General features: G+C 43.4%; 2 protein-coding genes across 2 annotated transcripts in view; both read right to left on the reverse strand.

Moving 5' to 3' along the window:
- The window catches only part of BMP6 (bone morphogenetic protein 6), a 163805-nt gene extending 156293 nt beyond the window's left edge, over positions 1-7512 (reverse strand). The window contains exon 1 of the mRNA XM_073332087.1: positions 6629-7512. Coding sequence (XP_073188188.1) covers positions 6629-7169 — 541 coding nt within the window. The 5' untranslated portion in view covers positions 7170-7512. The remainder of the gene's footprint in view (positions 1-6628) is intronic.
- A 7466-nt stretch (positions 7513-14978) lies between these two features.
- LOC140907016 (enoyl-CoA hydratase EchA19) overlaps positions 14979-25488 on the reverse strand; it is a 32979-nt gene continuing 22469 nt past the window's right edge. The window contains exons 6-7 of the mRNA XM_073332092.1: positions 24965-25114; positions 14979-15527 (exon numbers count right to left, since the gene is read on the reverse strand). Coding sequence (XP_073188193.1) covers positions 15307-15527; positions 24965-25114 — 371 coding nt within the window. The 3' untranslated portion in view covers positions 14979-15306. The remainder of the gene's footprint in view (positions 15528-24964; positions 25115-25488) is intronic.

A 25488-nucleotide genomic window follows, 5' to 3' on the forward strand; every position in this document is an offset into this window, starting at 1 on the left:
CACTAACTACCCCTCTCAATTACATGGGTAGTCTGGGCATCTCTCTTTCCTTATTTAAGTTAAAAACACAATGTACAATGTTCACATTTTAAACTAAATGCAGGAATATTGTTGTTTTGATGGTGCTGGACTAGATTCAACAAGGACTTACACCAACATAAACCCTGGTGCAGTTCCCCAGCGGCAGAAAGTCACGTAGAGCCAGGTGGCTTCAGCACAAGACATCCACAATCTCCTTCATGGCATAGCAGCCATAAGGGTCCAAGACAGTCCAAAAAGACATCAAAGCTGGCCAGGAAATGGGCTTGACCAGAGCAGCCAACAAATGTGAAGATTCAGTGCCCCTCCTCATTGTGCTCCTGAACCTTGCCTCCTCCCCTTTCATTTTGGAATGTCCACATGTATAAAATGTAATAAAGAGCGTGAAGAAGAATTTTTTTCACAGGACTCGTCTAGTAGAGGTGTTTGAAGCTCAAAGAAAAGTAACATGTCTGACACTGTCCAGGTTCTATCTCACTGCCACAGACAGTAAGAGGGATCTGAGGGAGGGCTGTGGCTGCTCCACCTTCTGTGCCCTCACACAGGAGCATGAGAAGAAGGAACAGGGCGCAGGCATTTCCTGATGGACACTGTTATTAAAAAAAAATTAATCTTGCATGCATGAGACATGTGAGCACCTACAATAGGATCCACACTCACAGAAGAATTTATATTTCTGATTCTATTAAAATGACTCTAAAGAACACTCCAATTTCTTTTGTAGTCACTACTTTACCAGTAGTCAAAAGACAACACCTTTAAAAAACACTGACAATGCTGTTCAGAAAACCCTGGACTTCAGAAAAGCAGACTTTGACTCCCTCAGGGAACTGATGGGCAAGATCCCCTGGGAGAATAACATGAGGGAGAAAGGAGTCCAGGAGAGCTGGCTGTATTTTAAAGAATCTTTATTGAGGTTACAGGGACAAACCATCCCAATGTGTAGAAAGAATAGTAAATATGGCAAGCGACCAGCTTGGCTTAACAGTGAAATCCTTGCTGATCTTAAACACAAAAAAGAGGCTTACAAGAAGTGGAAGATTGGACAAATGACCAGGGATGAGTATATAAATATTGCTCGGGCATGTAGCAATGGAATCAGGAAGGCTAAATCACACCTGGAGTTGCAGCTAGCGAGGGATGTTAAGAGTAACAAGAAGGGTTTCTTCAGGTATGTTGGCAATAAGAAGAAAGCCAAGGAAAGTGTGGGCCCCTTACCAAATGAGGGAGGCAACCTAGTGACAGAGGATGTGGAAAAAGCTAATGTACTCAATGCTTTTTTTTGCCTCTGTCTTCACGAACAAGGTCAGCTCCCAGACTACTGCACTGGGCAGCACAGCATGGGGAGGAGGTGGCCAGCCCTCTGTGAAGGAAGAAGTGGTTCGGGACTATTTAGAAAAACTGGACATGCACAAGTCCATGGGGCCGGATGCATTGCATCCGAGAGTGCTAAAGGAATTGGCGGATGTGATTGCAGAGCCATTGGCCATTATCTTTGAAAACTCATGGCGATCGAGGGAAGTCCCGGAAGATTGGAAAAAGGCTAATGTAGTGCCCATCTTTAAAAAAGGGAAGAAGGAGGATCCTGGGAACTACAGGCCGGTCAGCCTCACCTCAGTCCCTGGAAAAATCATGGAGCATGTCCTCAAGGAATCAATCCTGAAGCACTTGCATGAGAGGAAAGTGATCAGGAACAGTCAGCATGGATTCACCAAGGGAAAGTCATGCCTGACTAATCTAATTGCCTTCTATGATGAGATAACTGGTTCTGTGGATGAAGGGACAGCAGTGGACGTGTTATTCCTCGACTTTAGCAAAGCTTTTGACACGGTCTCCCACAGTATTCTTGTCAGCAAGTTAAAGAAGTATGGGCTGGATGGATGCACTACAAGATGGTAGAAAGTTGGCTAGATTGTCGGGCTCAATGGGTAGTGATCAATGGCTCCATGTCTAGTTGGCAGCCGGTATCTAGCGGAGTGCCCCAAGGGTCAGTCCTGGGGCCGGTTTTGTTCAATATCTTCATTAATGATCTGGAGGATGGTGTTGATTGCACCCTCAGCAAGTTTGCGGATGACACTAAACTGGGAGGAGTGGTAGATATGCTGGAGGGTAGGGATAGGATACAGAGGGACCTAGACAAATTGGAGGATTGGGCCAAAAGAAATCTGATGAGGTTCAACAAGGACAAGTGCAGAGTCCTGAACTTAGGACAGAAGAATCCAATGCACCGCTACAGACTAGGAACCGAATGGCTAGGCAGCAGTTCTGCAGAGAAGGACCTAGGGGTGCCAGTAGACGAGAAGCTGGATATGAGTCAACAGTGTGCCCTTGTTGCCAAGAAGGCCAATGGCATTTTGGGGTGTATAAGTAGGGGCATTGCCAGCAGATCAAGGGACGTGATCGTTCCCCTCTATTCGACATTGGTGAGGCCTCATCTGGAGTACTGTGTCCAGTTTTGGGCCCCACACTACAAGAAGGATGTGGAGAAATTGGAGAGAGTCCAGCAAAGGGCAACAAAAATGATTAGGGGACTGGAACATATGACTTATGAGGAGAGGCTGAGGGAACTGGGATTCTTTAGTCTACGGAAGAGAAGAATGAGGGGGGATTTGATAGCCGCTTTTAACTACCTGAAAGGTGCATCCAAAGAGGATGGATCTAGACTATTCTCAGTGATAGCAGATGACAGGACAAGGAGTAATGGTCTCAAGTTGCAGTGGGGGAGGTTTAGGTTGGATATTAGGAAAAACTTTTTCACTAGGAGGGTGGTGAAACACTGGAATGCGTTACCTAGGGAGGTGGTGGAATCCCCTTCCTTAAAAGTTTTTAAGGTCAGGCTTGACAAAGCCCTGGCTGGTATGATTTAGTTGGGATTGGTCATACTCTGAGCAGGGGGTTGGACTAGATGGCCTCCAGAGGTCCCTTCCAACTCTGTTATTCTATGATTCTATGATTCTATGAAAAGTAGCCTTTCTATTTAGTTAGCATCCACTCATTGGAGTCCTGATCACATGCAAGTACCAGGAATCATTTTGGTGGTGATTGCAGGTGAAGAGAATTCAACTATGAGTTTTGGCAGTTTTTTGGTATATACCTCATAGGAGCATTGAAAAACACTGAAATCCTGTACATTTTTGCTGCTTTTTCCTAGGATATACCATACCAATACCCATTTTCATAAGCAGCAATTCAGGCTGGTCTTTCTCCCATCAGAACTTGTCTCTATCTTATGCTATATCAGTAAGCTTCCTGTTATTTTGCATTATAAATTATCATTCAGTTGAAAAGAGTAGACATTAGTACATTTGCAAGAGACCAAGACATCCCAAGAGGCAATAAATGCAACACCAATTGCTCAATCTCAGTCTGTTGATCTATGAACAGTTTAATAACAGACAACGATTATAAGTGTCATTATCTTTTATGACTAGCAACTTGGATGTTGGTGAGAAATTTCTAATGTTGATTCATACTTCCTGATACTCATAGCTAGCATTTTAACTGTTATTTCAATATATTACATGAATAATTTCCCCTGGTCATTATGTAAGTGTCTGGATCCAAATTATTTGAACTGATTTGAACCTAATGAATGCTTTGGCTCACAACAGAAAACAGTGCTTTTACTGTACAGAGGGGAGTATCAATCTCTCCAATAATTTTCCTCAAAGGCTTTATCCAGCAAAGTGCTAAACAACTTGCCCAAAGTGCCCATTGAAGTCAATAAGTGTTGCAGGTGCTCAACGCTTCTGGGAATTGGTGAGCCCCTTGCAGGACCAAACCCGTAAGCCAAAATGTATAAAAATAAGGTGGTGGCAGCAATGTGGCATCCTCCCCTCTATTCTGCAAAGCTCACTTGCCTGAACTACATGCAGTCAGGCTTCTGTGGGTTTGGGAGAAGCCCCGCTGGTTGGAAAGTAGATGGAACTAGAAAAGCGCTACTCTCCACAGCATCCTTCTCCTGGAATTCCTAGAGTAAAATAACCCTGTGCTCATTAATTTACACACATTCCTGCTATATGCCCTAGAGAACCCTAGTGGCAAGGAAAAGAGCCAGCAATAGTTGGGAATGCCCTGGCAGCTGACAGTGTTGCCAAAGCAAACTGGGCAGGCAGAGAGTGGTGGGGAAGCTCTGAGCCACTGCATATTTGCCCAAGGTTCCATAGAATTTCCCCACCAATTTCAGAGCATCCAGAGTTTAAGGCCATGCCCACTGTCTGCTCCTTTGGTGGCCAAACTCTGACAAGCAATCACATAAGGGGGCAGAAACTCCACGGTCTTAAGCCCATTGATTTTTCCATCTAACTTTGGCCCAAGAGTTTCTATAAGCGTGCATCATCCAGGCCTTGATTCAAAAAACACATGTACCTTTCTGTGGTAATAGTTTGACAGCTACGTTTTTAAATTTTAGTTAACATATCATTGCTATAGATTAGGAAACTTGTGGAATGCTCAACAACACAATCTCTGAAGCAATCTCTTCCTGGATAAGAGTCATAGTTCTGCTACTTAATTCTAGGACCAACATTTATCAAAACATCTATTTTAAGATGACATTGAACCATCTTACTGTGAAGTCTAAACTTTACAGAACTTCATTAAAATGGAAATCACTTTGCACATTATCGTATTGGAATAATATTGGTGTTTCATTCTTCTTCACATTAAATGGAGTTTCACTATATCAGTTCCTTACAGTTGCATTCCACTGTATAAAACTTATTAACAAGTGTTTTCTGTTTTTCCATTGAAATTCTCTCTTTCGTGCATGGCACATTAATAACATTATGAAAATGAGATCTGTTTAAAAATAAGGTTGATGTCTAACAAAGTGTATTTTAGCATCACCCCATTATATATATCTTCCTATTGTGTTCCCAAGTGTCAGTCAGCATTCTTCTGGCAGAGGACTGGTACTCTTCATAGCCGGACCACAGCATTTTATAACCAAACAGAGGGATTGCTGCTGAGCAAGTCAAGGCATTCTTTGCTCCTGCTGCAGGACTATGCATGCACTGCCTGTGCAATACTGCTGGTTCCTGCCACAATTTGGGTGCAATTGACTACCATATATTTCATACAGTCAGATCTAACTATGTCTTTGTTCAGCACCTAAAACAAAGTGGTTTCAATCCAGATTAGGGCCTTTGGACACTATCATAATATAGATGTGAAATGATAATAAGCGATATTTAGTTATTTGAGGCCTAAGACTACAGGATACTACTCAATTCTGTTTGTTTTTATTAGAAAAGATGGTGTTGTATCCATACAACTCTAGTCTGTCACTGTTGTATCACTGGCCAAAAACTTTCAGAGGATGGGCAAGCGTTATACAGATGTGCACCACAGCTCTGCCAGTGCAATCCTAACCTGCAGAATGACTCTTGCTATTCTACTACTGGAACAGCTGTCCTAAACTGTGATTTAAATTGTCCAAAACTTTAAGGGTATCTTATGTCCTTCCACCTCACATTATTTTGCACTTATTGAAAACAACCAACTAACAGCAAACAAGTCTCTGAGCGGAAAAAGTTAATCATCAAGTTGGTGCATGTATCAGATTATCCAAATGTAATTTGAAAATCATCTTCAAAATTAAGTGAAATAGCAAAGGCCTGTTTAATCTTATTGAATTGAAAATAATTATGATTTGGCCTTCTGGATTATATCAAGTGCAGCATCACTTTAATAATACCTCATTTCTCTGGGGATATACTGTGCACTTGAAGTGAGATGGATTCAATGATCTGTTAGAAACTTTCCACCTTTATCTGCTACAATCCTATGTTAGTAACACAGTGCACATTCAATATAGCAAATGATGGGCAATTGGGGGGAAGGGGTTGTGTTTGTTTTTTTGCTTTGATCCCTGACAACATATTCATGTAGGGGGCTGTAACTAAACAGTAACTTGGGAACAAACATTGGTTTCTCAAGAATCAACACATTCATCCATCCAGGACCTCACTGCAAAATAAATAAATAAATGGGGCAGCGTATGTGTGCACATTCACATGTACAACAGACAGCCAAGCCTGACTCCCCTGCTCCAGGCAAAAACTGTCAAACAAACAAACAAACAAACGAAAAAGCACCTCTCCCTACCAACTCACAGTCACTGAATGTTTTGCTGCCCTTAACTAATTAGCATTTGAAGATGCAAAGTGCTAGGTGAGTGCTCTCCTGCAGGGGCAAAAGAGGGAGAGCCCACCATGGAGCAGATTCCAGGGAGCGCTGAGCGGGTGCTTGTAAGAGGTTCAGGTAGCACCTTGCCCTGGGATGCAGTAAAGGGCCAGTACCGTGTCTAAGCAGCGGGGCCGTCTAGCGATTGCTAGGGAGAAGTTGGGTCAGCTCCGGTAAGATCTCCGCCACCCCGGAGAGAAGCGCAGCCCACCGCCGAGACACACCGATGTTCTGATCCCGGATTCACACCCAAGAGCCTCCAAATGCGGCTGACGGCTGGCTCTGCCCCCCCCCCCCCCAGCTCTCGCGCGGTGCCCACTTTCCGATGCCACCTGCTTCCACCGCCCAGATCACGTCTCCCCCTTGGCCCGCCCCTTGCCCCAGGCGGCCGCCTGACACTCACCCAGGTTCACAAAGCTCATGACCATGTCCGCATCGTTGAGGAAGGCGCTGTCCTGCGAGCTGGCCGAGGGGGAGCCGCCGCTGGGTCCCGGCTGGGGGATGAGGGTCTTGCGCTGCAGGGTGTGAGCGGTGTGGGGCTGCAGGCGGCGGCGCTCTGCCCCCGGCCCCTGCTCCTCCTCGCTGGACAGGGCATTGTACAGATCCAGCATGAAGAGAGGAGCCGAGTTGAGCCTGCCCGGCGGGGGCAGCAGCTGCTGCTGGGGAGGAGGCGGCCGCGGCTGCAGCCCGTGCAGCGGCCGGGGCCGGTGCGGAAGCCCCAGCACAGACAGGATCTCCTTCTGCATCTCCCGCTTCTCGTGCGACTTGAGGCGCCGGTAGAGGAATCCCGGCGAGGGGGAGGCTGGAGGCTGCGGCTGCTCCCTGCTGCCGTCCGCCAGCAGCGCCCCCGCGGCGGGCAGCAGGGGCAGCGCGGGCGGCGGCGGGGAGCAGCAGCAGCTGCACAGCAGGCCCCCCCACCAAAGCCAGGCGAGCCTCAGAGGCATCGCTCCCAGCCGGGTGCTGCTGCGGCTGCTGCTGGCTCGCCTCTGAGGCAGACGAGGGATGCCCGGCTCCTTCTGTCCCCGGGCTCTGCTGCTCCCCCCCTCGGGAGTTAATTCATGAGTGTGTGGGGGGGAGGCGAGGGGGTTAAACCTTCCCTCTCTCTCGCATGGTCACTCTCTGCCCCCTCCCCCGGCCGCGCAGGTAGACCCCGAGGAAGGGCTGCGGTGGTAATGCGGGGGGGGGAGGACGGGGCAGCTCAGGTGCAACCGGTGTGCGCCCGCGGTGGGGGTGGGCGGCTTCCCGCCCCCACAGGCAGCAAACGCGCCCCGCCGCTGCCCCGCTCACACAGCCCGCGGGGACTCAGGGCCGGGAGCCGCCGGCTGCGCGCGGAGCAGCCCCCGCTGCCCAGCCCCGCGGTGGGACACGCGCGGCTCGCCAGCCCGCCCCGAAGCCCCCGGCGCGAGCCAGCTGCGGCGTTGGCAGGGGCAGGAGCCCGCTGCCCTGGGAGGGGTCAAGAAAAGCGGGGGGGGGGCGGATAAAATAAAAGCAAACTTTCTCCAGGAGGCAAGTCCCTGCAGGGGAGCTGGAGGCTCCTGCTGCTGCTGCTAAAGTCCCCCGGGGTCGGCTGGAAGGGGTGATGGTGGGGGGAAAAAAATCACATGCGCGGGCGCTGCTCCTCCTCCGGGGACTGGCAGCCTTGACTCACTGAGGAGAGCCGCGCTCCGCCAGGTACCACACTCCAGCTCCCCGAAGCGCCCGCCCACCCCCTTGACAGACAGCGAAAGCCGCTATTAAAGAGGCTCCTCCCGCGTCCATCGTGCGAGAGTCTCCCCACCCCAAGCCCGCTGCTAGCGGGGGTGTTGCCGTCTGCAACCACTGGCTCTGGGCTTCCCCAGCTGCAGGCTGGAAATAAGCCGTGGAAGGGAGGGGGGTGTCTCGGAGGAGGAGGGTGTGCGGGACACAAGGGGTGGAAGGCAAGGCCCTGGCTTTGCTGCTGCCCTGGCTGCAGTTTAATCTTTGGCAGGAATACGTGGTTTAGGGTGGGAGGCAGGGGGTTGTCTTGGTTTTTTAATTGTTGCTTCCTCTTCAGTTACTGAAACTTCGGCTTTGGGCAGGAAAATGGTAGAACCAGATGAAAATACCATGTAGCCTCTAATTGGTATAAGAGAGTGATGCTCACCGGCTTGTATTCACAAATACAAAAGGATTCATTTGGTTTCCTTTGATATCCTCACTGAACTGAAAGGGCAGCATCATTTTGGTTTATTTGGGTTGTAAAAGGGCCCCAAAATGATGCTATCACAACTGGTTCAGGCCTCATCCTTGTCATCAGTCCCTTCCCCACAAAGGGGCTGATGTCTGACAACTATGTTGTGTTTTATTCAGGCCTGCAGTTAGACTCTTGTGCTCACAGAGAGCCCTGATGGAGTCATTATTTTGTTCTTAAATGATACTGAACAAAATGGAATCAATCCTTTTATTTATTAGCAGTATTCCATTGGTACCCAGGAGTCTCTCTCATGGTCCAGGATCCCATTGTGCTAGATGCTGTACAAACACAACAAGAAAGACAGGCCTGCCCCCAAAGAGCTTACATATTTAGAATGTTTAAAAACCTAGTCAGTTAATGGGGCTCTGCAAGGGTCCTCCGCTGCAGATCCGACTGTGGGATTAAAACATTGTAAACTCCTCAAGGCAGGGACTGTGTCTTCCTAAATGTTGTAAAACAGATGGTACTATAATAAAACCTCTGGCTGTATACATCTATACTGCACTGTGATTACCCTTGTACTGTGGATTTGCCAGTAGGTGTGGGGTTGTTTTTTTAAGTTTTTAATTTGTTTTTTGCAGGGTCAAAGTACAGTATTAATTTCTGTCTGAATCTGGAAAACACCTTCCGCAGGATTCAGAATGTTGACTGGCAGACATATCAGGAAAGAGAGAAACTTTTCACCAATCAGACCTAAGCTGCTTATACACTTGCATAGATAGTCATGAGTTTTCCCTCATTAATTTTAATGGAGACCTTCAAACTAAAACAATGCATCTGTTATTTCATAATTACAGTAATTCAGAGGAATAGCTTCTGAATAAATTAATAAGAAGGAAGCTCGTGTACAGTCGCACTTACAAATTTTTAAAATAAACCAAGTTGTTGTTTTGCTCTGTTGAAAGAGCTCTTTCATATAATAGCTAAGTTAGCTCTACTTGCAAGGCTTATAAAAAAAATGGTGAATTGAAATTATCACCTGCCTTTTTTGTTCATCCTTTCTCCAATTTATACAACCTATTTAAATTGTTAATTTAAATTAACTTAGAATGTAAGTATGTTACTTACAGTACAATCAAATTTACTTTCAAAGCATTTTGGTTCTTAAAGCATGTCATATCTACGATAATTTTAACAGGGTACAATGTAGTACAATATTCTTAGAAAGAGACTTACAAAATGGCACATACAGCATCATTCAGGTGGTGGTCAAACCAAGTCATCCATAATGGTCTCTTCTGGCCTTAATCTATGAATAAGTAGTAATATGTACACAAACTGCTTGAAAACCTTATACGAGCTTATAAAAAAACTATTTCAAACCTTAGAGCAATGGCTGAAGAACAATTCTAACTCCAGCCCCTATTTATTATTGAAAACAAAATTTATAATCCGTGTCAAACAGACCAGTGGTAGACATTCTATATACTGGTCTCTATCCTTGTGGGTCATAGCATGCTCTCAGTTACAAAATTCAGGCTCATTACACTAGTACATCCAGGCTACCTCCACTGACGTCACTGGATTTATTCTGTATTTACACTGGTGTAACTGAGTAGAATTTGGTCATAGGAGTCAAATGCTGATCCATTTGAAGTTACTGGAAATATTTGTTGACTGTTTGAGGATCAGAATTTGGCACTATATTCACATTCAGTCTCCCAGAGCATTAGCTGGGACTATTAAAGACAGAAGACTTATTTTCAGAAGTTTAGAAGACAATTAAAATTTATTCTGAGGAAAGCAAGCTTTAACACTCATATTTTATCTATGATAATGAAGGAGAATCCTTTATTAACATTAGTTCTGTTCTCCAAGAAAGACTGTGCCTCTCAGGATGTGCATGCACAGATTTCATCTTAGTTGCCTTTGCAGCCGCCTATTGCAGTGGGCTCCTCACAGCATCAGAATCCCTTTGGAGAGAGAGTGGGCATGTACTAGCTTGAGGCATGGCCCAGAATGAATCTTCTCCTCCCTCTGCCTTCATGGAGATTGTTAGCTGTTCTGTGGCCTCCCGTACATAGTGTGAAGATTTGGGCTAGAGGAGTCTCTAATAACATGGTTCCAGTGCAGCTGGGGGGTGCTAGGGACCAAAACTAGTGGCCTTTTGCATATCTCCTAGGATCCATAGAAATCTCTGGTGATTATCCAGGTTTGGCCCTGTTGCTTGTTCCATGGGTATGCAAACCACACTCCCTCCTCTCCCCAGTGAAAAAACAGGAAGGCTGGGTAGGGGATCCTCAGAAACATCTTCCTCTTTAGCCCCCTCCCCTGTGTTTTAGTGTGTGGGGATGAGGAGGAGGGTAGGGATGATCCAACCCCAGTATCTTGCACATTTCCTTTTTTTGCATTGCTAGCACAAGCAGCTGGTGCCCTCAAAGGGCATGCAAGCTGCAGTAATATTGTCACCACTGTACTCCATTATGCATCTGTTTTTAAACTGTTTCTTTGTTTACACTAATCTTTCTAATTTGTCTGTGTAATTTTAGTTTAGAGCAATGATGCTGGTTTTTACTACACAGCTAAAAATCCCAAACAAACAGCTCTGAGGTATGGTAGGTGCTGGTAGATTTCTGGTATGGGCAGGTGCAAGAAAACTTGCACCCTAGGGGAAGAAGCATAGAATGTAAGTTGTCTGTTCTAATTCTGGCTTCCCTCCCAAAGCCATGGAGAGGTTATTCTGTATGCCTTTTATGACAAACTACAGAAGGGCATTCCAAAAGCTGATGATGTAGATGTTAGGGACTGTGATTTGCATGTGTAGTTACCCAAACCAGTACCTACAAACACCCATGCAAGTAATTATTGAGGAGGTGGGCTCAGAAAGGAGCAGCTACTTTCACAATGTTAATTTATTGGGCCTGATTTTTCACTCTTAGGGTATAACAATGGACCTGACTTTCCACTGTATGTTTGCAGTGCTCTTGCCGTGTTGGACATTAGAGAGACAAGGTGGGTGCGCAATATCTTTTATTGGACCAGCTTCTGTTGGTGAGAGAGACAAGCTTTCGAGCTTTCACAGAGCTCTTCTTCAGGCCTGGGAAATGTATTCAGAGCATGACAACTAAATCCAAGATTGAACAGATTGATTAGCGTAAGTAGATAACACATATTTCAAGGGACCATTCAAGGTGAAGTATCCTGTTTACACCTCTGCAGTCACTGGGGGGGTAGGGTGGGAGAAGGGAGGGAACAGGTTCGTGGGCTATAGATAGTTTTAATAAGCCATAAATCCACTGTCTCTGTTCAGTCCATGATTTTTAGTGTCTAGCAAAGTTATGAATTTAAGCTCCCAGGCTCGTCTTTTGAAGGTGTTGTGCAGGTTTTCTTTGAGGATGAGGACTGAGAGGTCAGATATGGAGTGAAGATTTTGTGAAATTAATGTTCAGCAACAGGTGATGTGGTGTTTTTGTCTTTGATCATTTTCCAGTGTGAGTTGGTTCGAGTTCGTTCAAGGTGATCGTCTGGTTTCATTTCACCCATGTAGTTGTTATTGGGGCATTTAGTACACTGGATGAGGTACACCACATGTTTTGATAGGCATGCGCAGGACCCAGGGATCTTGAAAGGTATGTTGTAGGGGCGTGTTGATCATTGTAGCAATGCAGATCTGTCTACAGGTTTTGCATCCATTGTTCTGACAGGATCTGGTGCTGCTTTGAGTTGGTGTGTCCTGGTCTACAGGGAGCTTGCTTCTGATGATCTCAGAATGCCTGCGGGGTTGTTTGAAGCCCAGAAGAGGGGGTTCAGGAATGGGGTCCCCATTGAGTAGGGTTGTAGTTGTTTGATACCCCATATAGGTTCCAGTTTGGGGTGGCAGGTGATATCTAGGGGTGTGAGGTCAGAGGGGGTTTTATTTCTGTATTGAAGCAGGTTCTCTCAGGGTATTTGGGTGACCTGTTTCAATCTACTTTGCTAGCAGAGTGTCCTTGGTTGGTGAAGGCAGTTTTAAGTGTGTTAAGATGTACATATGTGTTAAGGTGCCGGACTTTCTCCTCTGAGCATATTCTGTGGTATCTGAGTGCCTGGCTGTAGATAACAGATTTCTTGGTGTGTTTGGGGTGGTTACTGGATCTGTGAAGGTAGGCGTGGCAAGTGGGCTTCTTGTATATAGTTGTCTGTAGGGTTCCATTGCTGAAGCTGATCGTGACATCCTGAAAGTTGTTCTAGAGAGTTTAATGGATGGGTGGCAGTGGTTGAGTTGTGATGGAAATCTGAGGGAGTTTAGGTAGTCTGGTACTGGGGAGCCATCCTAGCACCTATGGCTGTTCCCATGGTATGGGCAAAGTGTTTGTTGTTGAATTAAAAATAATTTCGGGCAAAGATAAAATGAACGAACTTGGTGATGTGTTTGGGGTGGATATCGGAGTGCTGTCCGTTACCTTGTAAATATTTGAGGCAGGCAACAACACAATCATCATGTTGTTGGTGGTGAGAGATGTTGGTGTTTAGGGAGGTGACATCCACGATAGCAAGGATGGTGTTCTGAGGGAAATTGTGAATGTTGTGGAGTTTCTGGAGGAAGTTGGCAGTGTCCTAGAGGAAGCTGGTCCTTTAGGTGGTGAGTAGTTTGAGGATGATTTCTATGAGGGCCGATATTCCTTTGGTGACAATACAGTGGTCAGATATGGTCTACCTGAGTTCCCTTGTTTGTGTATTTTGGGAAGCACGTAGAAGATCCCTGGGATGGGTTTGTGGGGGATGAGGTTGTAGAGTTTCTCTTAGAGTTGTTTAGGGAAGGACTTGATTATTTTCCTCCTCCTCCTCCCATCCCTCCCCCCCCCATGACTGGAAGGTGTTAACGGGCCACTTCACGTTGAATGGTCCCTTGAAATGTGTTCTACTTGTATTTAGCTGTGACACTGAGTACATTTACCAGAACTGAAGAAGCACTCTGTGTAAGCCTGAAAACGTGTCTCTCTCACCAACAGAAGTTAGTCCAATAAAAGATATTACCTCACCCACCTTTCCACTGTATGTCTGTTTAAGGGCAGTTTACATCACTTTCTCCACAAGAGACTTATAAATTCTGCTTCATATTTTGGATACTACAGAAGGAAGTGTCACGTTTTAAATATATATATTTTCCAGAGTTAGCTATGTAGAGTGCCCTCATCTCTTCTTGAAATCAACTTGATTTGAAAGCGTTCAGCACCTTTTAGGATTGAACCCTACGACAGTTGTCATGGTAGTGAACATTGCTTTTCTGATGATCCATAACAAGCATACATCATCTACGCTTTTTTATTCTTAAAGTAAAATATTTGAAATATTGAGTTTTGAATGTGTTATTGTAATATAGCTATAGAAGTGTCAGGGTTTGGGCACCCCAGGACCAAGGCAGTGTCAGGATATGGATACACTGAACTTTCCAGCACCGCTCTGCTAAATTACTTCAGTCTTATTAAGGTAGACTTTCTATACAAACCAGCATGACGACTTAACCTCTCCATAACAAATAACGTGCTGTAGCACAATCTCTAGCCTTTCCTTTAGTAGTTCTTACCAATGATGTGGACTACTGCCCTAGGGTTCCTAAAGAGCTGCCATGACCACCTGAATCAGAATGCCTTGTTTTGGATTCTGGCCATGTTGTCAGCACTAGACAAGCCATTATGTTGCTTTGCTTCCTCAGTAACTCATTGGAAGGAATGAAAGATTTATGTCTTCTTGAAGAGATTATACCACAGATTCAAATTTCAAACAAAAACATGTTACCATTTGAAATTGCACATTTCTAAAAAGGATAAAGAACAGAGAACAAGACCTAATTCTCTGGGTGAAGGCAAAAGGAAAGGCATGTATGTAATCTGTTGCAGACTAGGACAAATACTTTAAGAGTTAAATAAATACGTTAGTGCTACTGAAATAATTTTTCACCTGCCAGAAAGCCTCCACAACACACACACCATCCAAAACTCTGTGGTAACATTTGCTTTCACTCAAACTTTCCTTTCACTGTCATATCTTCAAAAATGTTGTAGACTCAAGCTTCAGAGTATCTTTCAGGTCATCATATTTTCCTACTCCTGGAGGACATCTGGTGGTGAAATGAAAAGCTCATGCATAACTGTTTCTGAAAGACATCCATACTGGAAAGTTAGCAATAAAATGGTTTAATTTTTTTTAACTTCTTTTAAATTCTTGCCCATAAGCCAAGATCCTGGCTGTATGAGAACTGAGCAGGTGCAGGTTCTCTTTGTCACTAATATACTGTAAATAGTTCCATGAACAGATCTGCTACCAGAGGAACTGTGTTTCAAGATATGGAGTTTTGAAAATAAGAATTAACTACAGTAGTTAATTTCTTCTGGCAGCTGTAGTGTTTAGGTTGTAAGTAAATAAAGCTGTGCTACCTAGTCCTAGCCTAAAAAATAAATAGCTGGTTTTTGGTTGTCTTCATTTGGCAAATCAATCAGCTTTGTTTATATAAATTATGTTACTGCCATGCATTTTTAGTAGTTTTATACACAGGTTATGGGAAGCAATTCCTTTTTCTTTTAATAAAGACTAATGGCTAAAATATTCAAATAAAAAAATGTAAAAGAATTAGCTTTATTTCAGGATTTCAGAACAAAGGTACAATAAAAATTGAAATTTTTCATCATGACAATGATTTTTAGGTATAAGATATATTAACACAGGGTATCCTCTCATCTCCATTCACAAGGATTTATGTACATAACCCTTGCTAACACAATTATGTATGCAACTTCCCATACATCAAGATTATGTACCCTAGAGTAAATTATAAATTTTGAATTTATATAATAATTTTTTCAGGAATTCCATTATTTTTGTAAATTTAGTAGACTTCTACTATTTTAATTATTAGAAAACCTTTTCTACAGGCAGAAAATATTTGACTTTTAAAACTTTCCTCCACGTCCCACCCCTAAGCTGAACTTTTTAGCACCAGGGAGAGACTCTTTTGAAATCACTTGCACACCGGCATCAAACTCAAACTGCAGGGCTTCTGTGAATGAGGTGGCATCAAAGACGCTGTAATAAGCAGAACTTCGGTCTCCTCGCATGCATTGTTGAGGAAAGGCAGAGATTTGGTTAGCAAGCTCAACGGCACTCTGAAGGGCTACAAATAGAAACATAAAAGAATATTTTAATAGTACTTAAAAAAAATCATACACAACTTGCAGATATAAGAAATAACAGGTATGTGATATGGGCTGTTTATAACATGCTGCATTTGAAAACAGGATATTAAAACGGCAAAATATGAGCAGTAAATTTAATATTGGCTTGCAAGGTCTACTTATGAACTGGGGAAGAGTGGTTTAGCGCAAACTTAGTTCAAAGATGGAAGCAGACTAAAACCAATATTTGCTATGTATGCCCAAATTTTTTCCTCTCATTTGATGAATGCTGTTTCTTTAGTGCAAGTAGTCTAGTAGAGACATTTAAAAAATAGTAACATCTTATTATTCACATACACACACACCCCCGGGACACAGACCCACTACTTTCTTTACCTAGAAATATTTTCTAAAAATATGTAATACAAATTTATCAGATCCAAATCTTTGTGAGAGAAATGGTTGTATATAAATACCTAATTCAATAACAACATTACTACACCACTATCCTTATAAAAACAAACATCTGAAAGTGAAGAAATTCATAGTTAAGGTTCCTCGAACAATCACAACTCTGTTCCAATCTTCATGTTTACCATCTTCACCTAACAGGAATATACTTATATCCTAATGATTACTGTTTAAATTTATTAGTCAGGAATTCAAATATTTTAAAGCCACAGCTTTATCCTAGAATCTAGTCAATTTAAAGAGTTAAAAGTAGTTTGATACTACATTTGCCCCGACCCCTTCAGCCAATACTTGTGGGTTTACAATAACATTTTCTTATTTCAAAAATGTTTTTCTCTCCCTTGTTTGTGTATGCAAGATGCAAGGTAACAGGAGAAATTAAGTAACTGACTATATATGGGAAAACACCTGAAACTCACTACATAGTGCTGTGAAATGTCCTTAGTAAACAAATTTGAAAAGTGACTTAGACTCTCTCAGTTAAAGTAATCTAGAGGTGTTACTTGTAAGGATGAAACATTTAAGACAACATGGCATTTTTAAGGCAATGGTGTCCTTTTAACATGTCTGTAGCTGTCTAGTAGAGGCTGTGACGTATATGGGTTACATGAATATGGAAGGTACAGTAGGGTTTCCAGTTTAATTAGAGAACGTTGATAGGTCTCCTACTCATAATGGATTAGCAGAGAGGAGACTATGCTATTTCTGGACTATGAATAAGATGTCAGATGCTGAGGGAGAGGGCTGAATTTCTCACAAGCTCTCTGCTGCTTAAGTGAGTGTAATTTCAATGAATTTTTACCCAATCTCAACAGCCGGCCTGCTGAACAGAAGAAAATAAATTATCATGTTTTAGCTCATAATAGGAGGGTGAACTAGAAGATTGCCTGTGGGCCCTGTTTAGTTGGTGGTTTGTAGCCCCTATTGAGCATATATAGGGAGATATGGTAGATGGATATAAAAGGCCTTCAGGCTATAGGTTGAACCTGGGAAGAGATATGGAGCACACGCTTAAACTACTAATTTTCCTCACTTTAAAATGTTTGCTATAACTTGTGTTCTGAGTATTTGATTTCATGAACACTTATTTAAAGCCTTAACTCCAGTTTAAGTTTTTATTTGTGAATTAACTTCATTTTTAATAGAAGCCAGAAGGCAACAGAAAGCTCTTCTGTAAGGTCAGTAGAGCTTTAAACCCCATCAAATGCAACAATGGATAGTGTAACTGAAAAGCTCTGTTTCAAATGTTCCATCCATAACAGCTATCATTTCTGCCAGATATTGCACTCTTGGAGCTTATAAAACTATCTGAAACTAGTAAAGAAACACAAAAGATGGGGGGAGGAGAGGACTTTGCATGCTTTTAAATATTGTTGGCAAACTGCAGCATATTCTGGGTTTGTCAAGCAAGAGGTAACTTCAGCAGGTTTAGGGGAATGTTTCATGGCGCACAGTCCCTCCAGATCACCACTCCTTTTAATAGATCCCAACTCCCACTTTAAATGTTGATATCTGCTGGGTAAGAAGGTGAGTAGCGGTCAGGATAGTCTACAGCCAATATTTTTCCCCTCCTCCAGTGTCTCCAGGAGGCATAAGCTTGCCTCCTTGGCTATGACAGGGATAGGAAAGGGACGCTCACCTATACGTGAGCTGTAGCTCACGAAAGCTTATGCTCTAATAAATTGGTTAGTCTCTAAGGTGCCACAAGTACTCCTTTTCTTTTTGCGAATACAGACTAACACAGCTGTTACTCTGAAACCTGGAAGAAGGGTGAAAGTTTTGTTGGGGGTAGAGTCCTGCTCCAAGGATCACATTTACCCTTTGCTCGGAGACGGTCATAGGAGCTGCTCCATGTCTGGGACTCAGAGACTTGGGATCGGAATCCTCAGGGGCCTACTGTAACTTGAGAGAGTAAGGAGCGCTTCAGAGTGCCCCATGATTCTAACGGCAGTCTCAGCATTGGGTTGTCTTTTTTGTTTTGTGTTTAATGCAGAGAGGATAAATGATGGTGTGGTGCAGCATAAAGGTTTTATCAGCATGAGTTTGGGATCACAGTGTTTTCTCAAATACCTTGTGAGCTATCCAGGTCACTCCAAATGATTGCTAATAGCTACATCTCTTACAGTTTATTCATAGTCCAGAAACAGCATAGTCCCCTCTCTGCCATTCCATTATGAGTAAGAGATTTATCAACATTCTCTTATGAATTACTCATAGCTACATCTCTATCCTACATCTACACACACTACAGAAAATCAACTATAACATATTTTAGCGTTCTCTCTCTTTATTTGATCCCTCTATGACAACTGGTAGAGATAGACATCCAGCACACCAGGGCTGGGGAGAATGCAAGACTATCTTTACTGCCCTTTTTACAGACCCACACCTCCTTGCTCTCCGCCCCTATGTTCACAACACACACAAACATTTTTACAGGAACTACTAGTGAGGAATTGTGGGCCTTGAACCTGAGCCTGTGGGTTACCAGACAGAACTCAGGCCATGGTTGCTACCTGGCAGCTCACCCAAACCCCTAAAGAAGGGGTTTCTGGAACTTTAGCTCACAATGGGCTGTGCTCACAAAGCTCCTGACTGGGCGAGACACCAAGCCCCACCGATTGGCTGGGTTGCACTACTTAAGCTAGACAGAATCATGGGAAGTTGTGCGAGCAACTAGGTGAATCCCTGGCTGCCTGCTACTACAGACCCTGCCTAGTTGTCTGACTCCCAAGCCATGACTCCCAGCCTGTTTCTGGTGCCTGATCTCCTCATCCTAGACCCCTGTCTGCTCCCAGTTCCTGTTTTCCTGGCTTGCTTCAGGTCTCTACTCCTACATACACCCAGACACGGACCCTGACTTCAACCCCTGGCTTGACTCCTGACTCTGTCTTTGGCTCTGACCCTCAGCTTGGACCCTGACTCTGACCCCAGCTCTGACCCTGGATCCATTTCCAGGCATCTGACTAATCATTAGGCTTGACTGTCCACACCCCAGACCCTCCACTACTTTCATTATTGTGAAGCCAGATGCCTTAGTTACCAGTCTGATGGCACAAGTCTCAGAAGGGCCCTAAAAACCTCTAAAATGCACCTAAATAGCTTTTCTGTTAACATTTTAGGTATATGGTTAAGGTCTGATATCTTGCAACCTCCCAAGCCTACAAGCAAGTGCTGGGTCCCATTGGAAGCTTGGATTCTCCCCTTTCCAATGGCGTAAAGTTATGCAGGGCTTCAAGATATCAAGATACCTTAAGCCTGTCACTGGAGCAAGATTGAGTACTGCCTGTCCTGGATCAATAGCAGGTAATTTTTAAAGGGGAAGTTCCATATTTGGGAGAAAGGGGGAAATATGTTTATGGCAGGTTTATTTATTCTTTAAATTGAACAACTTCACAGGTGCCAGAGATCTGGAATGTCCGGATGTGTCTACATGAGATGGACTAGAGGGCAGAGAGCATGAGCTGGTCAAAAGTGCATGATCAAGTATACAACCAGGTGATGAATATTATTGGTTCTGCAATCAATCATATGTACATCACCACTACACATGTGGCATTTTAGGCTATTTACAGTAGTACAGAATTGCCCCAAGCATACTTTGAGCACACACTGATTTGTAGGACTCTGAATTGACCTCCCGTATTGTCTCTGAATGCTGTTTCTTTTAAATGGATGAAGGTGTGAGACCCAACATTAACAAACTAGATTGCAATACAATAGAAATATGGCCTCCCCCCACTTTCCAAAAAACAACAAAAAAAGTTAAGTCGTAGGCACACATAAAACTAGCTAACAATGTTAGGGTAATGAATGGTTGTGCTACTGAAATAAAGTAACTTTCTAAGTATGTGAAGAAATTTAACACAGTATATTTTAAATACTGACTAAGTATTACTAGGAAAATTCACATGAAATATAAAATGGAAACCTTTTTCAATGCTGAAAAGAATAAATAAGCAAAAAATTAAGGTGCGAAAATGGCTGCTAGAATTGCTAACAAATATTGCAAGATGAGACTGGAAAATCTTTTTGATATAGAAGAGGCAAGAGGGGTGCCAGAGTGTTACTAAGGGCTTGTCTACACTTACATTTTATAGCACTCTAACTTTCTAGATCAGGGGTGTGAAAAATCACCCCCCTGAGCACAGCAAGTTTGTGCGCTTTAAAGCGCTAGTGTGGCCAGGCTCCGAGCGCTGGGAGCCACGCTCCCAGTGTTCAGAGCTATTCTCCTCATGGAGGTGGATTACCAGGAGCGCTGGGAGACCTCTCTCCCAGCGCTTATGCATGACCACACTCACACTTCAAAGCGCTGCTGCAGGAGCTTTGAAGTTTCCAGTGTAAACGTAGCCTTAGAAATACTCTGATATGCTCTATCACGCCAATGCACCTTCAGCGAGCAACAAAACCATAAACCTATTCAAAGACATTTTATCATAGTATTGTGATAGACCGAAACAGCACTAAGCCATACAGGTTGGTTCCTACATTTTCCCTCTCTGCCTTTAGCCCAAGGGCATAGCCAACTTCCCAGTGACCTTCCGCTAGCATATCAGTCTTCTGGGGCCCCAGGCAGACATTAGAGCAGGCTGCTTTATTCTGTTGCAGGGAAGCAGATCAGGGAAGAATTGCTCTAAGATAGAGGGAGTGTAAAGACAGTTTGTGTACCTCTTCTTCAGCTCAGCCAAGCACATCTCAGTTGTAGCTGAGGATCAGGCCCAACGTCTTTCACGACACTAGAAAGACCTACCACCAGGTTTTCTTTGCTTTACATCTAGCTCTGTAATCAACAGGTTAATGCTAACTGCCAGGGTAAAACACACTTTATAGAATTCTCATTTGCTTACAACAACACATTCAATAAATAAAACTTGGTTTCTTTCGCATTCACTTCTGAGTTACATCATCCAGCGCCAACCAAAACACTCATGTTTGAAAAAGGAATCAGGATATCAGAACGCACACAGTGCGACAGCAAGTCTATGGAGACGTTAGTCACTTTTTGGACTTGAAAAACAGCGGCCGCTTCGGGAGGTTTGAATAACCTCCTGTGTTATTACTGATCTCCTCTCCCTCCTTTCACACTCCATGATCAAAATAACCTACTTTTCTCTCTCTTTCTCACACACACACTCTTGAACATTTGTACCTTTTTGTCCTAGCTAAAAGGAAATTAGCCATGAGTCAATTAAACACTCTCAGACTCACAAGCTAAAAAAAAAAAAAAAGCCATTTCCAAAGCCCATTTAGATTCAAAAGTACATGTTGTAATCTTTTTGCTAACTAGTCAAGAGAACAGGCTACGGTAAGCAGCAGTCATATCAGTTTAAGTTGAAGAAAAGCAGCTGCTACTGTGCATTAAACCAATTTCCAGGCCAATTCAAAATGAGGTAACTCAGTAGAGCGTCTTCCTTTTTCCTTCTACAGGAAATGTTAGAGACTGCTTGAAAAGGTTTTCTACATTTACCTTACGGAGGTAGTTCCCTATAACGGACACAGGTTAACAGTAGAAACGTTTTGTTTTTATTACAGGATACACCCCTGTTATTGGAAGGAAACCTCTTAAAATCTATTTCCATGTTTTCAACTCCCTTTAAATTAACAAAAGAAACCAGGTTATACTTACTAAATTGAGCAAAATTGATAAATAGCAGCAGATGTCAGTTATGGAGAGCTTAAAGTTTTTAGAACAATAAAAGGCACACTTGTAACACAGGGCTCGTTTTCACTGCACTGTTAGCTAGAGCTATAACTTGAGTGTTACCCAACAGACTCCACTGAGCCCCAAAAGTCTCTAGCTCAAGTTAAATGGTACTTTAAACATGAGCTAGCTGGCCCATCAATGCAGCGGGATGAAGCCCAGATTCTGCTGCCATTCGAGCCAGTAGCACAGTGGGTATGCAGTCAATTTGTGCTGCTGATACAAGCACTGTCCAGCTCAAGAGTCATTTTGCAGCGCGAATGCTCTTTCTCCACTAGGCTAACATGACGCGAGAGGTGTTAACTCCACTGTAGATACCTCAAGCTAAGCCTGCAGCGTAGACAAGTCCACAAACTTGCTACGTGACTCTGAAAGGGTCCTGGCCTCCACAGACCTTTCCACGTAAGCAGTATGGGTGGAGCCAGGCAGCTAAGTGGCTATGATCTCACTAGCTCTCAATATCAAAGGAGAGAGGACAGCACTTTCCAGGGTTGGAAATGGTAGGCATTCTGAAAGTGTTAAATATGAAAATAGGAAAGAGTTACATACATTTAAAACAAACAAACAAACAGAAAATAGGACTAGTTTAAAAACAGAGGCCCAGTTCCTCCAGGGTATAGGAATACTTTAGTTCAACTCCCCCAGTGCAAAACTGCCTTAAAGCAAGTTTACTGGATCACATGCGGCTACTCCCAGCTCAAGGGATCCCTAAGGGTTGGGGAACTACCATAGTAGCACCTACGCCACTCTCTCCTTGTGGATGTATGGTGAAAGTGGGTGTAGCTGGAGTGTCCTTGCATCCCAACGATTCCTGGCTGATGTAATGGCCCCTTTGGGCTAATGCCTAATAGCATAAGATACAAATTAGAGTGGTCTTTGGGCTGCTCTAGCTTGTGCCTGGCACTCCCACTGGCAAAAAGCTGCCCCAAGATCAAGCAACTGCAAGGTTGCTTAAAGCCACTTGCACACACACTTTCCTGAACTGCACTAAGTGTTCTTTGGCCAGACACCAGGGTACGGGCCCTAACAAAGAAACTAACCAAGGGTTATAATATAAAACAAAAAGTCAGACAAACCTACAAAAACCCAGTAAACTGTTAGAAACAAGTAAACAAAAATGCAAATTGGCATGAGTTAAAAAACAAAGGCAAATAAGTAAAGACTAAAAAAATAAAACCTACAAGGATTAACAAAAGAGAACGCTAGAACTAGAAGAGGAAGTCTTGGGTTGCATGCCTCCTCCCACCACCCTTTTCTGTATATATGTATTTTGTCTATTAAGATTTCAGACCTGCAAGGTGCTGAGTGAACTCAAAATCTGGTGAGCCCTTAAAGCCTGATCCAGCATATACTTACTATTAGGTATAGTGCTTATTTCCATGAGTGGCCTGGCTGATTTCCATAAGCATTATACTTAGTAGTAAGCATTTGCAGGATCAAATCCTTAGACAGTAAACATCTGAATATTACATAATATTTACTCAATGCAACTAAGCTCATCTTTACTGGCGAGACAAGTATAAAATGATACTACAATATGAGAAATATTTGAGGATAATGAATTAAAGGGGTGGAGGGAATAAAGGCAAGATCCTGAAAACCCTTGATCACTCACACAGCTACTCCTATTTAAATAAGTGGGATCAGCTGCCCAAGGAAAGACTACTCATGTGAATAAGTGCTTGCAGATTTGGGCCCTGAGTGAGCTGCTGTTTGAGTTCTTTAGATTCTAGCTTGACGGAGTCGGAAAGCATTGCTTCTCTTGGGCCAGAGCTGTGATTCATGTTGGCATGGATCAAAAACACCACAGTTGACTGCAAAGGTTCCCAGGGTTTTTGGCCAGCTTTTTATGACTGCACAGCAGCACCTTTCTTTTGAGTGGAAACATAACATTTAACTTGTAAAGGAAATCTCTTTCTAAACTAGATTCTTGCCTCAAGTAATTTTAGTTCTTCACAATATCTTTGTCTCTAGGCTTTGGAGAGATGGAGTAGGCACCTAATTAGCTAGAAAGGAAATAAAAAAATCTTCAAGGAACTGTACAATGGCAGGACAAGACTGATTCACAAGCAGAGAAACTGGAACATATGCTTTTTTTAAGTGTAAAAGCAAGTGCTACGTCTGACTTCCATTAGAAAAACTTCTATTCATTTCCCTTGCCCAAAATATAAGGAAACCCATTTCATTTTTTTAAACCATACAGCAACATTTGGAAAGTTTTGTTTCCCTCCATTTAAAACAAAATAAATTACTAAAATATGATGGCAGCCCATCAGCTAACATTCTAGTTTCAGCTATGTGATGTTACAAAACATTTACAATAAAGGGAATGTATAATTGGATGATGTATTATTGTTAGCAGCCTGCTTTAAGATCTACTTTAAACACGAATAATAACTTAATAGCAGTGTAGCAGTAAAAGCAAATGTGACAGATGTTGGATGTCCTCTCTGCAGTGTGTCAATCCTGTGCCAGATGTATATTTTAGATTATTAATTGTATCACGATAGCACCACAAGACCCCTGTTTAGGAAGCAGAGTAGGGCCCCATTGTTCTAGGCACTGTGCAAATATATATTAAAACATGGTCCATGACATAGGGACCTTTTACTTTTAATCAAAACCAATCAGGGGCGTGTGCAGGACTTTAAATTTGACTGCTTTTGGAGGGGTACATTAAACACATACAAGTGAAAGGGTCATGTCTCTCACACACACACACACTTCTCAGGACGCCTCTGGCAGGGACGCCCAGTAGCGCAGAGGCAACAGCACTCTCTGTGTCCCTGCAGCCTTGGGAGGGAGGAAGCAGCAGGACCGCTGGCTGAGCTCCTCCTCCTCCTCCCACCCCTACAGCTGCTGCTTCTCCTTCCCTGCTGCTGGAGTCCCAGCACTGCAGCCTGGTTTGCAGACCACCTAGTGAAGTGGTTCAGCGGATGGAGGCAGAGGCAACACCTGGGACTCCAGCAGCAAGGAAGAGGCGGCAGCAGCTGTAGGGGTTAGGGGAGGAGGAGCTCAGCCGGCAGCCAGCTGCCCACTGCTTCCTCCGTCCCCGGCTGCAGGGACACATGGAGAATTTGGGGTGGGGGGCCATGCCCCTGCTTGCCCACTCTTGTGCCCGCCCCTGTAACCAATTCTGTTTATTACAAAAATCATGATTACTTTTGTGTTAACTAGTCTTCACAAAGACAAACGTACAGATAATAACACTATCAAAAGATTCACATTTAGAACCATTTCCTACATTGTTCATTAAGCACTAACCTTGGCCATTGGGGACTATTCGATTGGCTAGCCCAAACTCATATGCTTCTTGTGCACCAACAGGACGACCAGTTAGAATGAGATCTAAGGCTCGTGAGAGACCAATCAGTCGAGGTAGCCGTACAGTGCCACCATCAATCAGTGGAACACCTGTGAAGACAAAAACCACAGGATTAAAAGAAAACCCAAATGTTTATATTTTAAAAACAATTTTTTGGCCTAATCCTGCATGACTTTACTCAAGTGAGTATTCTAGGCTGCTTCTTTCCGTTTAATTAATGTAACTAATGTAACACAAAAGACCCATTTCATTAGTAAAGGTTTGCAGGATTTTCCTTTTAATTTCACAACTGAAAGACAGTTATCTAAAACTGTAAGTGCAATTTGATCTACCCTGAAAAGTGACTCTAAAAACAGCACTCCTGGCTTCCGTGTTTTTTCCTTGACGATTTCTGTATCAAATGTGCTCACTTTACAAGTAAAAAGGGTTTGTTTTTTTTTTTTTTCCTCTATATGTCAGCTCT

The sequence above is a fragment of the Lepidochelys kempii genome, chromosome 2, assembly GCF_965140285.1.
Source record: "Lepidochelys kempii isolate rLepKem1 chromosome 2, rLepKem1.hap1, whole genome shotgun sequence".
Lineage (NCBI taxonomy): Eukaryota > Metazoa > Chordata > Testudines > Cheloniidae > Lepidochelys > Lepidochelys kempii.